This window comes from Palaemon carinicauda, chromosome 38, assembly GCF_036898095.1.
Source record: "Palaemon carinicauda isolate YSFRI2023 chromosome 38, ASM3689809v2, whole genome shotgun sequence".
Taxonomy (NCBI): Eukaryota; Metazoa; Arthropoda; class Malacostraca; order Decapoda; family Palaemonidae; genus Palaemon; species Palaemon carinicauda.
In genome coordinates, this window is record NC_090762.1 from 62,273,626 (window position 1) to 62,288,625 (window position 15,000).

At 35.8% G+C, this 15,000-nt stretch overlaps 1 protein-coding gene across 3 annotated transcripts in view; it reads left to right on the plus strand.

Annotated features, from left to right (window-relative positions):
• Positions 1–6,707, plus strand: part of LOC137630219 (uncharacterized) — a 16,998-nt gene extending 10,291 nt beyond the window's left edge. The window contains exons 3-7 of one of the 3 annotated variants that reach the window (XM_068361671.1): positions 1,245–1,410; positions 1,969–2,153; positions 2,639–2,791; positions 5,622–5,750; positions 6,399–6,707. In XM_068361671.1, the coding sequence (XP_068217772.1) occupies positions 1,245–1,410; positions 1,969–2,153; positions 2,639–2,791; positions 5,622–5,750; positions 6,399–6,437 (672 nt within the window). In that variant the 3' untranslated portion in view covers positions 6,438–6,707. The remainder of the gene's footprint in view (positions 1–1,244; positions 1,411–1,968; positions 2,154–2,638; positions 2,792–5,621; positions 5,751–6,398) is intronic. The other 2 variants (XM_068361672.1, XM_068361673.1) reach the window with 2 other exon arrangements.
• The last annotated feature ends 8,293 nt before the right edge of the window (positions 6,708–15,000 follow it).

A 15,000-nucleotide genomic window follows, 5' to 3' on the forward strand; every position in this document is an offset into this window, starting at 1 on the left:
GTCCAGATATCTCTACTTTGTTTTCGATACTCCTGGGGAACATTATATCATCCCCGTGTAACTAGACATATTTTTAAAAGGTTGGTCATGAATAGCAGAGGCAAGAGGGAAGACAATGCCCTAGAAATTGACGATATATACATATTAACATTAATCTTTGGCATCGTCGTTCAATTAGTTCATTATGCGTGTTGCATAAGATTTTTCATAATTCTGACCATCCTTTAAATTCAGATTCAGATCTTCCCAGACAGTTCCATCCTGTTCATAATACTGGTCATGCAGTTAATTCTGATAGCCAGGCCTTCTCCATCATGAGGTTCAATACTACACAGTACTCTAGAAGTTTTATTCCACCTGTGACCAAGTTGTGGAATGATCTTCCTAATCGGGTAGTTGAATCAGTAGAACTTCTAAAGTTCAAACTTGCAGCCAATGGTTTCATGTTGAACAGGCTGACATAAGTCTTTTTATAGTTCATATATGACATATCTGTTTTGACGTTGTTGTTGTTTTTAGAATGATTTATTGTTAATTTTTTCTAATCTTTTATTTATTTCCTTATTTCCTTTCCTCACGGGGCTATTTTTCCCTGTTGGAGCCCTTGGACTTATAGCATCTTGCTTTTCCAACTAGGGTTGTAACTTGGCTAGTAAAAATGATAATAATAATATGATCAGCGCCCAAGAACCTCTCCATCAAGCTAAGACCAGGGAGGGCCAGGAAATGGCTGCTGATAACTCAGCAAGCAGATCTAGAGACTTCCCCAAACCGTCCCCATTCTTAGCCCACAAGGATGTTCAGGTTGCAGACACTACTAGAAACTATGGAACTTGAGCGAGTTTCTGATAACTGTAATTGATTTTCTTCTATAATTTCCCACGATCTTTATTTTCTATTATCACCACGGGACTGTTAATTATTGCCTTACTTGTTTTCAGTTACTGTGCATATAAATAAAGCATAATTATTACCTGTTATCTTACTAAACTATTCAACAAAATCCTTCAAGAGTAATCTATCAAAACAGTATCTTCAAACCATATGCATTGGTATAGTCTATCATTGCAGCACAATCAAAGCGGCTAATATTGTCGCTGCTCTTATCCTTATTTTTCATTAACTTAACCTTCTGAAATATTTCACTTAAAATATTAGTGGTAGAATTCTCCTTCATCTTCGTCTCTTTATTTCAGAAATCTAAATTCCCAACTGCCATTTTCTTCACCATCTTCCTCTTGCAGAACTTCGCCCCGTTGTCAAGAATTCCGTCGCAATTAACCATAGCGTCAGGCATGAAGGAGATGGACAGGAACCGTCATTACCTCAACACCCGACCCGTGAGCTTCACCCATTATGTTATACAACATCTCGACAGCCTAGTACAAGTCATCACTCAGCCTGTTAATGGTAAGTGCAGAAGTTGAATGGAAATTGATTTTCCGCTTCAAGAAGAGCGTTTTGGTTGGAAGGAAATATTATATTAATGGAATTTTTTTCAACTGAATTAAGAAGGGATTTTCAAGTGGATTACAATTTAGAATTATCTTTAGGTCTACGTGAAAATGAACTCCTATTAAATGCAAATTTATTTCCAGATAAATGCAATTTTTTTTCAGTTCATTGGAAATTACGTTTGATGTGAATATTACTGTATATATCTCTGTTCTAGAAATATCCGGAAAAACAATTAAATGCCGAGTACCTAAATTTAGATCTTCATGGTCACTGACTTCGATTTTCTTTCTTTTTTCATAACTATGTTTATTAATGGTTAAACTCAAGTGTATCTACACGTTTATGCTAATATTTGTTATTTTTGCTCATATTTTACTTATATCTATGGTTTTCCATTGTTTTCTTCTTTGACGTTATATGGAATATATATATCCGTGAATCTGATGTCGTTTCGTATCACCAATAATAATCTTACCCACGGTAATGTTCTCTAGATTCCCACTCTCACAGCAGGTCAGTTCAAGGTGATAGATAACACCCACCGTTTGCTGTATACAGTCAGTAGAACACACCCGGACTATATTTGCTGTGGCATGGAAGGGCCCGAAGTTGTGTTTGAAGCTGTGAATTCCCAACAACAGCACGACATAACTTTCGTCAAACATAGCAGCGATCCGTGTTTTAATAGACTAAAGGTTAGCTCTTTAATGATTATTCTCAGATATATTTTATACCATTAAATTCTCTCTCTCTCTCTCTCTCTCTCTCTCTCTCTCTCTCTCTCTCTCTCTCTCTCTCTCTCTCTCTCTCTCTCTCTGTGTGTGTGTGTGTGTATGTGTGTGTGTGTGTGTGTGTTATTTCGTTTTGAATTGCCTGACATCCAAATATATGTCCTATTTCTCCTCTTTCCTTTCTTGTGTTACTTTTTTATCAATTTTGCTCTCTCTCTCTCTCTCTCTCTCTCTCTCTCTCTCTCTCTCTCTCTCTCTCTCTCTCTCTCTCTCTCTTCTAATCTGTGATTTACCACACAATCTCTCTTCCTGTTTTCCTGTCCATCATTTTTCGATAGATATTGTTTTTTTTTTTCTATGTTCCTCTGCCACCGTCTCTCTCTTCCCCTACCTCTCTCTCAGTTTCTTTCTTCCCTTGCTCTTTCGCTCACCCCTTTTCTCCCTTTCAGTATGCGCATGTTAAGCTTCAACCAGATGTACCTCTAGGAACGATAGACCAGGAGAGTAAGTTGAAGGCAGTTGTTAGGAACTGTTCCGGAGACATCCTTTGCAAGATACGTTTAGAAGACCCTAGAGCACGTCCTGGTTCTCTTGTCTTTCAGGTACGTCACTGCTCGCTAGTGTGTAGGTTCTCCTCCTTCCTCATACATCTAACAACACTAAGATAAACGAAAAATTCTTCTTGCAAAAGTTCAACTACTGCACTGTAATTGTTCAGTGGCTACTTTCCTCTTGGTAAAGGTAAAAGAGACTCTCTAGGTCTAGGGGGTCACTCCAAAATCAAATTGTTCTCTAGTCTTGGGTAGTGCCATAGCTTCTGCACCCTGATCTTCCACTGCCTTGGGTTAAAGTTCTCTTGCTGGAGGGTACACTCAGACACACTATTGTATTTTTTTCCTCATTTCCTTTCTTTACTGGTCTATTTTCCATGTTGGAGCCCTTGTGCTTATACTATCCTGCTTTTCCAGCTAAGGTTGTAGCTTAGCAAGTAATAATAATGATAAAGGACTAAGTAGTTAGGAACATCATTGCTACGTATACCAGTGTCTTTTAGGTACACCAAAGTCCTCTTGTTTGAGATGCACATTGTGACTTTCTTGGCTCTTAATTACACCAAGCTTTCACACGCATCTATGACAGTTCTCTTGTATCACATACCCTTTGGTTTAGCTGATGAGTAATCATTCTCTTCTCTTACGGGCATTACGTCATCAAGTGCGATATCGGTAGAATATAAAGACAAGAAATATGAAAAAATAACATTTCCTCTTTGTGGTTTTAATGATGTCTGATGTATATTAACCCAAAATGTTTCCATAAACTCATTTTATCTGCAGTGATATTTCTTTTTCATATTTGATTTTTACATATAGTTGCTGTAGATTTAAAAATAAGGCGCTTCCTAAAGCCAAATAATAATTTAGGAAATAGATTTTATATTATTGGATCTCAAAAAGGTTTTCTCGTTTCTTTTTATTTAAAGGGGTTTTGTTATAATGTACACTTGACGGGGTATTTAATCAACCGTCAAGTGGACTCTGTATATTATAATATACAGAGTCCAGTAGAACCTGAAATCTTATTCCTGATCTTAGTCAGGTCATGAATGCAATGGAAATAAGAGATACGCCCCTTAAAAACGACGTAAATTCCAGATTTCTTTGTAAAGGAAAATAATTTGTCATCGAACCATTTTCTTTTTTAAACTAGGCTTTTCTTCTACATGATATAAAATATTTCTTAGGAAACCTGATACATTTCCCCACCACCATACTTTATTTTCTATATTAAGGAGAGTTCACTAAATAGAAGGGCCTACAATATATGGGAAGGATGCCTGATAGAAAGTAAGCTCTTGTTAACTTAAAGGATTGGTTTAAAGGTCACTCATTAATGGCAGAGGCAAGGGACAGTGACAATGTTTTACCAGGGCAATGACCCAGAGACTGACCATATACAGTATACATAAGATCAGCAATCAAGTCCCCTCTTCATCCCGTTGAGATACTACCTCTAGAGAGTTATGGGATCCTTTGACTGGCCAGACAGTACATCATTGGATCTTTCTCTCTGGTTGTGGTTCATTTTCCCGTTGCCTACACATACACCGAATAGTCTGGCCTATTCACATATTCTCCTCTGTCCTCATAACCTGACAACACTGAGATTACCAAACAATTCTTCTCTCAAGGGGTTAACTTCTGCTCTGTAATTGTTCAGTGGCTACTTTCCTCTTGGTAAGGGTAGAAGAGACTCTTTAGCTATGGTAAGCAGCTCTTCTAGGAAAGGGATACCCCAAAATCAAACCATTGTACTCTAGTCTTAGGTATTGCCATAGCCTCTGTACCATGGCCTTCCACTGTCTTGGGTAAGAGTTCTCTTGCTTGAGGGTACACTCAGGCACAATATTCCATCTTATTTCTCTTCCTCTTGTTTTGTTCAAGTTTTTATGGTTTATATAGAAAATATTTATTTTGATGTTACTATTCTTAAAATATTTTATTTTTCCTTTTTTTCTTTCCTCTCTGGGGTATTTTCCCTGTTGGAGCCCCTGGGCTTATGGCATCCTGCTTTTCCAACTAGGGTTGTAGGTTAGCAAGTAATAATAATAATAATAATAATAGTAATAATAATAATAATAATAATAATAGAACTATGGAGGGCCAGGTAATGGCTGCTGATGATTCATCAAGTAGCCCTATAGGCAATCCTAAATCCCTGTCATAAGGATAGTGAGGTTGCAGACGCTACAAGAAACTATCGAGCTTGATCGGATCTTGAACCCCAGTCCAGCAGATCGCCAGGCAGGGACGTTTCCAATAAGCTACCACAAACCTTAGGGAGGGCATTTTACGCAGAGTGGTTACAGGAGAAAGTTTTTGATGGCAAAAATAGCCAAGACAAACGAATTTGGGTTGTGGTGGCTTGTTGGTAACGTCCCTGTCTAGTGATCGCTAGACTGGAGTTCGAGTCCCTCTCAAACTGGCTTGTTCCTTTGGTCGTTGCAACCTCGCCATCCCAACGAGCTAAGGATGGGGGTTTGGGGAGCCTATAGGTCTATATGCTGAGTCATCAGCAGCCATTGCCTGGCTTAGGTTGAGAGGGGCTTGGTTGCTGAACATATATATATATATATATATATATATATATATATATATATATATATATATATATGTATGTATATATATATATATATATATATATATATATATATATATATATATATATATATATATATATATATATATATATATATATATATATATATGGTCAGTCTCTAGGGCACTGTCCCGCTTGATTGGGCAATGTCACTGTCCCTTGCCTCTGACATTTATGAGTGGCATTTGAACCTTTAAACCTTTAAACAATTTTTTCAATTAGCATGAGATCATATTTTAGTTTTGATCTAACATGGCTCCTCTGACTCTGCAGGTAATACCAGCTACCAAATACCAGGAGTGGGGAAGGATGGAGGAATGCGGAGGGCTCCTAATCACGACTTTCCCCAAAGAATCCGATGCCGTGATCAAGACCTTTCTTATTGCTGCAGGCGTTCTCATGGTATAGTTATAGGGATGTATAGCGTGATATACCTTACAGTATGCGTCTAATGTGGTTTACTGACCTGGCTATCGGGATAAGGATTAACTTTTTTTTTTTTTTTTTTTTTTTTTAAATTCATATTCTTTAAAACCTTATGAAAAAGTTTGACCACGTTAGCAAAGCACCTGTCTGGATTTTAAGGGATTTACTATATTTACTTGTTTTGAACCTTAAAACTTTCCATCATCTTTGGCACATTAATGAAATGAGAGCTATGTATACACTATATATATATATATATATATATATATATATATATATATATATATATATATATATATATATGTATATATATATATATATATATATATATATATATATATATATATATATATGTGTGTGTGTGTGTGTGTGGGGGGGGGGGGGAGTGTGCGGTTATCGAGATATATATATATATATATATATATATATATATATATATATATATATATATATATATATATATATATATATGTGTGTGTGTGTGTGTGTGTGTGTGTGTGTGTGCGTGTGTGTGTGTGTGTGTGTGCATACGTAGGCCTATAAGTAATTTGCTTTTATATATTAGGCCATATATGAATAAACAAAGGTTAGTTTGTACACTAATTCTATTTTCTTTTCTTGCAGCAATACGAATCGATGAAAACTAGGCCTAAAAGTATTTGACGACGGGCACCAGCGACCCTCATTATTCTGTCACATAACCTTTGAACCATATAATGAATAACCATTACCTAACAATAATATACATGGAAAACAACACAGGGTACGTGCACGTATACATATATAGTCACCAAGGCTCTTTAAATAGAATATCTTTATATCACATAAGTTGAGATTTTTTGTAACCCTGCGAGCTGAAGAATACCTGTTAGGCTTGTTAAGCAAATGTTGGTAATTCTCAATATGAAGTTTTTGACAGTGATAACATTTACATTGAACATAATTAATATAATCAACCTTAGATTAATAATTCTTGTAGTTTTTAGAAATGAATCTTAAGATTTTTTCCATTTTGATTATAAAGATTGTTTACAAATAAACAACGTGTATTTTTATGCCTTATCGTTCGATTTAAAAAACCCCAGTCTGGAGATTATCATTGACACATGAATCAACTAAGGACTCTACTTTGAGTTTAATCTTTTTTATTGTTAAATTTTCTATAGTCCTTGTACAGCTGATACAGTGTTTAATGAATGGCAAAGATATTTGCATGATATGAAGATAAATAAGAAAGAATACCATCAAAATTTATCAGGACGGAACACATTTTTTTTTTGTTAAGTCCTCGGTATATCGGCAATTCTCCAGTCAAATATTTTAATTTTACAGTTCAAAATTTGCATGGTTGCATTTTCGAAATATCTTTAATTCAGAATTACGACTAATCAATATTTTTACTCAAATATTATCCATTCTTTGTGGTTCAGGCCAAAAATGGATGAATGAATTAGACTCGTACAGTTTTTGTTTCGTGGTTGAATATTTGGGAAATGTATAGGCCTACTTTTTGCGCAGTTATGTAGCACAAGTCCATAATCTATTTGGGCACTAGAGACCAGTTATAATGAAATTTTGTTAAACAATGTTACATATACTGTAAGTAGATATTTTGGGCTTACATAACTGCGACAGTGTACTGTATATCACTACCTTTTGCAGTGATCATGCAACTAATCGTTTCTCATTTTCATTGTCAAATCTGCCAATGGTCCCCGATAAGAATGAAGTTAAGCACATTTGCTAATAGAAACAATATAATTAGGAGTAAAACTACTGTAGCTATTTTTTTTAGGCCCACCTGTATCAAGCTGTTAACAAGACTATGTTTGCATTGGCATAGCTGTCCGTATTCCGACCTTTCAAAATTATCATCCTAAACACATTTTACATTAAAAATCTAATAAACGCTACTTATTTATTGGATTTCTCTCAGAAGATAATATGTTTGTTTTCCATATACTACGAGAGCAGCTTGGAAGAAGTCTCCTTGACATATAATTGAAATATGAAGTGCACAAGCGCTATCTAGTATTGTTTTGTATTCAAAACTGATGTTATATCAGTTGTCAATGAAGTTGTCAACTTGTCAGTCTATTTCGGTGCGTTCGACCAGAGTTTCAACTCTTGCTTACGGTTAACTATATAAAACCTGTTGTAATAATGTTTTTTACCAGTGTATCTGGGCAAGTTGCCTAGTTGTGTGTGTATGCTATTAAAAAGTGAACACTAATCGTTTACGCTATCAGTTACGAAGAATTGGAGCCGTTGTGCTGAGACCAAGTTTTTAGGAAAGGTAGGTAAAGTTGTTGATATAGTTTCGTGGTCTCTGTCCCTTACTGAAAACCTCTTACCTTTTGTTTTGCTTTAGTTTGCTTCAGAAATTTCAATAAACCCCCAATTTTGCTGTGATTCTCATTAAAAATGGGTAGGTGTTAATTGTATCTTGAAATCAACTAGATTACTTCTCCATGGATTAGGATGTGTTAGGGAGGTAGGGAGGGTTATGGTAAAAATGTATCGAATTTTTAATATGAAGTAAAGGTAAAAGGATTTCCATACCTGGAGGGTCAATTTCTTTTATATCACCAAATTGCAATACAACGAAAACCTAACATGATAACATGCCACAAGTTATGGAATATTGCATCCTAATTTGATAGACATTGTAGCCTACCCAAACAGAGCATATTTAAGTCTAGCCTAGCTTAGGTTAGTCTACAGGAGGGTTAGTCCAAAATACTATTTTTTTACCTTCAAGCTGCGAAAACGATTCTATTGAGAGATTATAAGCTAATTAATGGCAGTAGCACCAATTAAGCTATCATTAAGGGTAATATATAGACTGGACTAATGATCATGAAATCATGAAGTACTGTAACTCAAAGGAGGATGAATCTCAGGTTCCATTTTTATATATTATGACCTTAGCTTCAGTTATGGGATATTGTTGGTTTGGCTTGAACTGGTATTAGGGGCTTGTCACTGAGTTACATCAGTAGCCTAACACTATAGTCAATTTCTTTTAATGAGGCAGATTTGAACCGACTCGCAGTGGTGCCCTTTTAGTTTGGGAAAGCTTCCTGATCGCTGATTGGTTAGAATTATCTTGTCCAACCAATCAGCGATCAGGAAACTTTCCTGAGCTAAAAGGGCACCGCTGCGAGTCGGTGCAAATCTGCCTCGCTAAAAAATATTGACTATAGGCTATAAGAGCCCATATTTCAAAATTTGTATCATGGTAAGAAATATTTCGTTATTGGTGGATATCAGGCTTAGATCAATATTCCATCTGACTGTACTGTATATCCGATTTAAGATAGAACTGCATCAGTAATTTAGGAGAAAAAGTTTTTCTACATTTCCACTCTGTGTGGATTCACGCCAACCTCTGAAATATATAGTGCTATAGAAAATTGGTATAAACTCAGTCATCCCATAATGATTTTAATAGGCAATGCTGTATTTGAGTTGTTTTGCATTAGTTGGTTACTATGTTTTCTGAAGCACAATATCATAGTATTGTATTATACCCTGAAACTTGTTATAATGGTCAGAACTGAAATTTCACTGGGGCTATTTTATGTGATATCTTTTTAAAATAATATGAAAACAATCCACATTAAATATGTAGACTGCAACATTTCTTTAATTATTAAGGAAAATATGACTTAAATGCTTTTCATGTGTAACTTGGTTGAAATGACTGTGAATTTAATTGAATCCTTTTATATAATGTGTATACATGGTATGTCTATGCTTTATATAGATAGTGGTAGGTGTACAGACAGTACAGTATGTACAATAGGCTATATACTGTATATAAATACATATATATAATCACTTATCTGATACTGTATGTGTATATATATAGGCCTATATATACTGTGTATTATATATATATATATATATATATATATATATATATATATATATATATATATATATATATATATATATATATATATTTTTTTTTTTTTTTTTTCTTATTTATTTTTATGTATACCCTTGAACCTCAAGATAGCAAGCTAATAGAGTGGAAAGGGCTGTTTGTTATCGCCATTTGTCCGTTTTATCGAAAGTATGTTTCCTGAAACATGAAAATAATCAAAATGATCCCAAATTGTATACATAAATACTAAATATGCCCAACACCTGGGGTAACATCAAAACGAGCGAGCACCCCGATTAATCAGCTTTTGTTTTTCACTTCGATAATATGATTAAAGAACGTAAATTCATTTCCACTACCCGAAACGAATGTCTGTTTGAAAACTAGTATTAAGTAATTTAGAAGTAACTTTAAATGAAAGTCGCAAAAAAAAAAAAAAAAGATTCGTAAGTGCAAGCATAGACAAAATAAATGAAAATATATACATACATACATATACCAAAGGCACTTCCCCCAATCTTGGGGGGTAGCCGACATCAACAAATGAAACAAAGCAAAACAGGGGACCTCTACTCTCTACGTTCCTTCAGCCTAACCAGGGACTCAACCGAGTTCAGCTGGTACTGCTAGGGTGCCACAGCCCAACCTCCCACATTATCCACCATAGATGAAGCTTCATAATGCCGAATCCCCTACTGCAGCTACCTCCGCGGTCATATAAGGCACCGGAGGAAGCAGCAGGGCCTACCGGAACTGCGTCACAATCGCTCGCCATTCATTCCTATTTCTAGCACGCTCTCTTGCCTCTCTCACATCTATCCTTCTATCACCCAGAGCTTTCTTCACACCATCCATCCACCAAACCTTGGCCTTCCTCTTGTACTTCTCCCATCAACTCTTGCATACATCACCTTCTTTAGCAGACAACCATTTTCCATTCTCTCAACATGGCCAAACCACCTCAACACATTCATATCCACTCTAGCCGCTAACTCATTTCTTACACCCGTTCTCTCCCTCACCACTTCGTTCCTAACCCTATCTACTCGAGATACACCAGCCATACTCCTTAGACACTTCATCTCAAACACATTCAATTTCTGTCTCTCCATCACTTTCATTCCCCACAACTCCGATCCATACATCACAGTTGGTACAATCACTTTCTCATATAGAACTCTCTTTACATTCATGCCCAACCCTCTATTTTTTACTACTCCCTTAACTGCCCCCAACACTTTGCAACCATCATTCACTCTCTGACGAACATCTGCTTCCACTCCACCATTTGCTGCAACAACAGACCCCAAGTACTTAAACTGATCCACCTCCTCAAGTAACTCTCCATTCAACATAACATTCAACCTTGCACCACCTTCCCTTCTCGTACATCTCATAACCTTACTCTTACCCACATTAACTCTCAACTTCCTTCTCTCACACACCCTTCCAAATTCTGCCCCCGCGGCCACAGGGGGCATAAAACACTATCAGGCAAATTCGGAACTTCTATTTCGACTTTATGAATGTTTAAAATCAACCCCAAAAACCAAAATGTATGCAAGACTACTACCTGTGTATTTATAATTGAATGTGTAAATAAATGTAAAAGCCGTACTGTATATATGAGTGTATAAGACAAGGTAAAAAATTGAGGCAAATTTTTATTAATTCATCCCATAAATGTGCATATGTTGAGATTTGAATATGTAAAGATGATGTTATTACTGTGCAAATTTTGTTGTACTTACTATTTCCTTAGAAATTCAAAATAGATGTAATGAAGAGGCTTCATGTTTTTCCTACATACAATGTCCAAAAGGGTAACTGTTGTTTTGTTTACGTTTCATCGTTAATCACAATGAATGAAAGATTGATTGAACGTTAGTTATCAGTTTTAATAGTGATAATTGATTTTAATAAATTGTATGAAAACTGTGGTAGCCTATATAATTGGTATTTCTGCAATGCTGTTTTTATTATGAAATGTATTGAATAATTTTAGAAATTATATTAAGCATGCTATTTGTTATTATGTGCACATATCCTCAATAGTGATAGCTTAAAATCAAGTGACATTGTTTTACATTGAATCAGCTGAGCTCGCATAGAAAAAAGTTGATTTCATTGATAAGCTATGCCAATAGATAAAATGAATTTATTACAGTTATGTAAATAGATATAGAGTAATTGAATATCTCAGAACTACTGTATGTACTTCTTCTTATAGTGACTTTTACAACATTGCTCAGACACAACACTTGTTATCTAGACATGGTCCATTATATCTAGAAACCCTTATAAATGTGTCTTATTTCAAGGTTATTGTGTATGTATACATACACACACACACACACACACACACACATATATATATATATATATATATATATATATATATATATATATATATATATTTATATGTATATATACATATATACACTGTATGCATTTAATCATAGTACTACATGTAATATTACAATCATCCAGATCCTACCTCAGGGTTGAGGTTTAAAAATCCTGATGAGTTGTATAAAAGCATGAAAGTGCTTGGTTCCAGTTATGTCTTTTCACATTTGTTGTGGCTGATTTCATTATGTATGTATAGCTTAACAGTATATGTATTTAGATGTGTAAATTTTGTGGCTTTAATACATTTGTATAGTAATACTTTGACATATGAGCATTAAGAGATACTAGCCAGCCTCTGAGCAAAATTTTGCATTTAGATAAGAGCACGCTTACAGATGCTAACGCTAGACGGCCAAGTGCTTGAGAATGCTCTAAGCCCGCATCACTTGTTCAGTTCATGTGGCTGTCAACTGTACACATCTCCCAAGCATCTACTGAGTTGTGTATGCGTTATTTACTTGGTTTTCATTGTATTTGTGAAAATACTTTGTAATAAGTGATAGATCTTAAGAAAGTGAGTGGTAAGGTTGGAAGTAAGAGGAAAAACACATGATGATGATGGAGATGAAGCATGAAATTATCGAGAAATATGATTGAGTGAGTTGGCACGCTGTTATGAGCGGAGTATGTCGATGATTTGAACAATCCTCAAACAGAAGGATGGTATCAAGAGCACAAAGGCTGCCAAAGACATAACTATCATATCTAAGTTGCATACAAATATAAATGACGAGATGGAGAGGTTTCTGTTACTGTGGATTAAGAAGCATCTGCCAGGAGACAATAATCTATAAGAAGGCCAGCACAATCTATGAAGATTTGAAACAAAGGGAAGCACCTGAGTGTGGGGAGGTGTTTAAAGGTAGTTGTGGATGGTTCGATAATTTTAAGCCAACCGGGAACCACTCGGTTGTGAGGCTTGGGGAAGTTGCGAGCTCAGATGTGAAAACTGTGGAGGAATACGTTAAATTTTTTGCTGCACTTATTGCTGCAAAAGCTTACATGCCCCAACAAGTCTTCAACTGAGATGAAACGGGCCGTATGTGCTAATGCCAGCAGTGACTGCAAGATCAAGCTACTGTTGTTCTATCACTCCGAGAACCCACAAGCTTTCAAGAGTCATAAAATCTTGAAAAGAAAAATTTCAAGTGATGTGGTGAGCTAATACAAAGGCATTGGTTACTATGGATTTTTTTAACAGAACGAGTAAATCTGGACATTCGTCCAGCAGTCAAGAAATATTGGCCAGAAGAATATCTGCCATTGAAATGTCTTCTCATACTAGATAATGCCCTTAGCTACCTTCCAAGTCTTAAAGATGACATTTCTAATTTCAAGAAGTTTTATATAAAGTATTTATACAAAAAAAAAAAAATGCTTTGACGTCATAGATAATCCCTATATCACCCTTTGTTAATTTTGAAAGGATCATTTTAACATTAAGTGTTTGAAAATTTTTGATGATGCATGGCAGGGTGTAATGTGAATTACCTTAAATTCAGCATGGAAGAAATTGAGGCCTGATTCTGTAGCTGAAAGGAACTTCGATGGGTTTGATCCTCAGCCCGATCCCGCTGTGATGGAAGAGATTGTGTCTCTAGGAAAGTCTTTGAGGCTAAAAGTAGTTGAGGCAGATGTCAACGACCTTGTCTGTTGAGGAGCTTCAAGAACTTGCGACAGAGGAGTTGGTTGAGCTACAGATGATGCAATATTCGGAGGTGTTTGCAAGAAATCAGTAGCAAGGAGGAGGTCGAACCGTAGGAATTTATTTCTTCAAGGGAGATTAAGGAAGTGTTGGCTAAGTGGCAGGATGTTTCTGATATTATTGGAACGAAACACCTTGGTAAATAGTAAATTGTCGACTGGTCGTGACTCAGCTCTTTTTAAGAACACTTGCTTGACTCATATCCGCAACATATTGAAAGGAGGGCAGAAACAAAGCTCCTTAAATAGGTCTTTATTAAAAGGCCTGCGGCAAGTAAGGGTGAGACAAAAAGAGTGGAGACAAGTGAAAAGCAGTAGAAAAATACAAATAAAAGAGTAAAAAATTGAAAAGAATAGAAAGTTAAAATAAATTAGCCTAAATTTAGTTAAGTTTATCCAAGTTTAAGTGTTACTATATGTAAGGAACAGTTTAATACAATACCGTCCAACTCTCTCTCTCTCCATCCCTTTGCAATACGTGGCTATCTATGATGAATATCTGCTTATCCAAAGCACGAAATTGTTAGACTTACTCGCCCCCTCAGAAAATATATGTTTTTTAAACTGCATTGAACTCGGATTCGATTCCCTTTGGAGCGGCCCTGTTTATGAGGAGAGGATGTGGCCTCTCTGTTACAGTGTTTTCTCTGCAAAAGGAATTTAACTAATTTCCCATTCCAATTTCAGACCTATTTCACGTCTATACCAGTCCGTCATATTTACCTTCGTTAACTCATAAGTGAACTTTAAACATTATCATGTTCATGTATTTGCAATTTTTGCTCTGGTAACTCATTGATTGGTAGAGAGAGAGAGAGAGAGAGAGGAGAGAGAGAGAGAGAGAGAGAGAGAGAGAGAGAGAGACTGCGTTTATCTAGTAGACCAATTTATGCAACTTTTGCTTTGGATACATGGAAAATAGAGGGGAAATGAGGGGAGTTTCTTGCATAAGGGACTCATAAAAGCGTGGATAAAAGAAAGGGATGATAAGACACAACTCCGTCCATCCATTGTGAGCTTTATCTCGGAGGATTTAGCCTCGAGATTTATCTTTCTTTAGATCCTTTTGGGATGACTCTGGTACCAAATCCCTCTTGTCTTCTCTTCTTCTTTTTTATGTTATGTCAAGAGAGATTAGGAAAAAGTTGATACGTAACGCTTGCATAGTTACTTGGGAACTTGTTTAGCAGTTGGTGTTTTTCAAGTGTAATGGGTTTC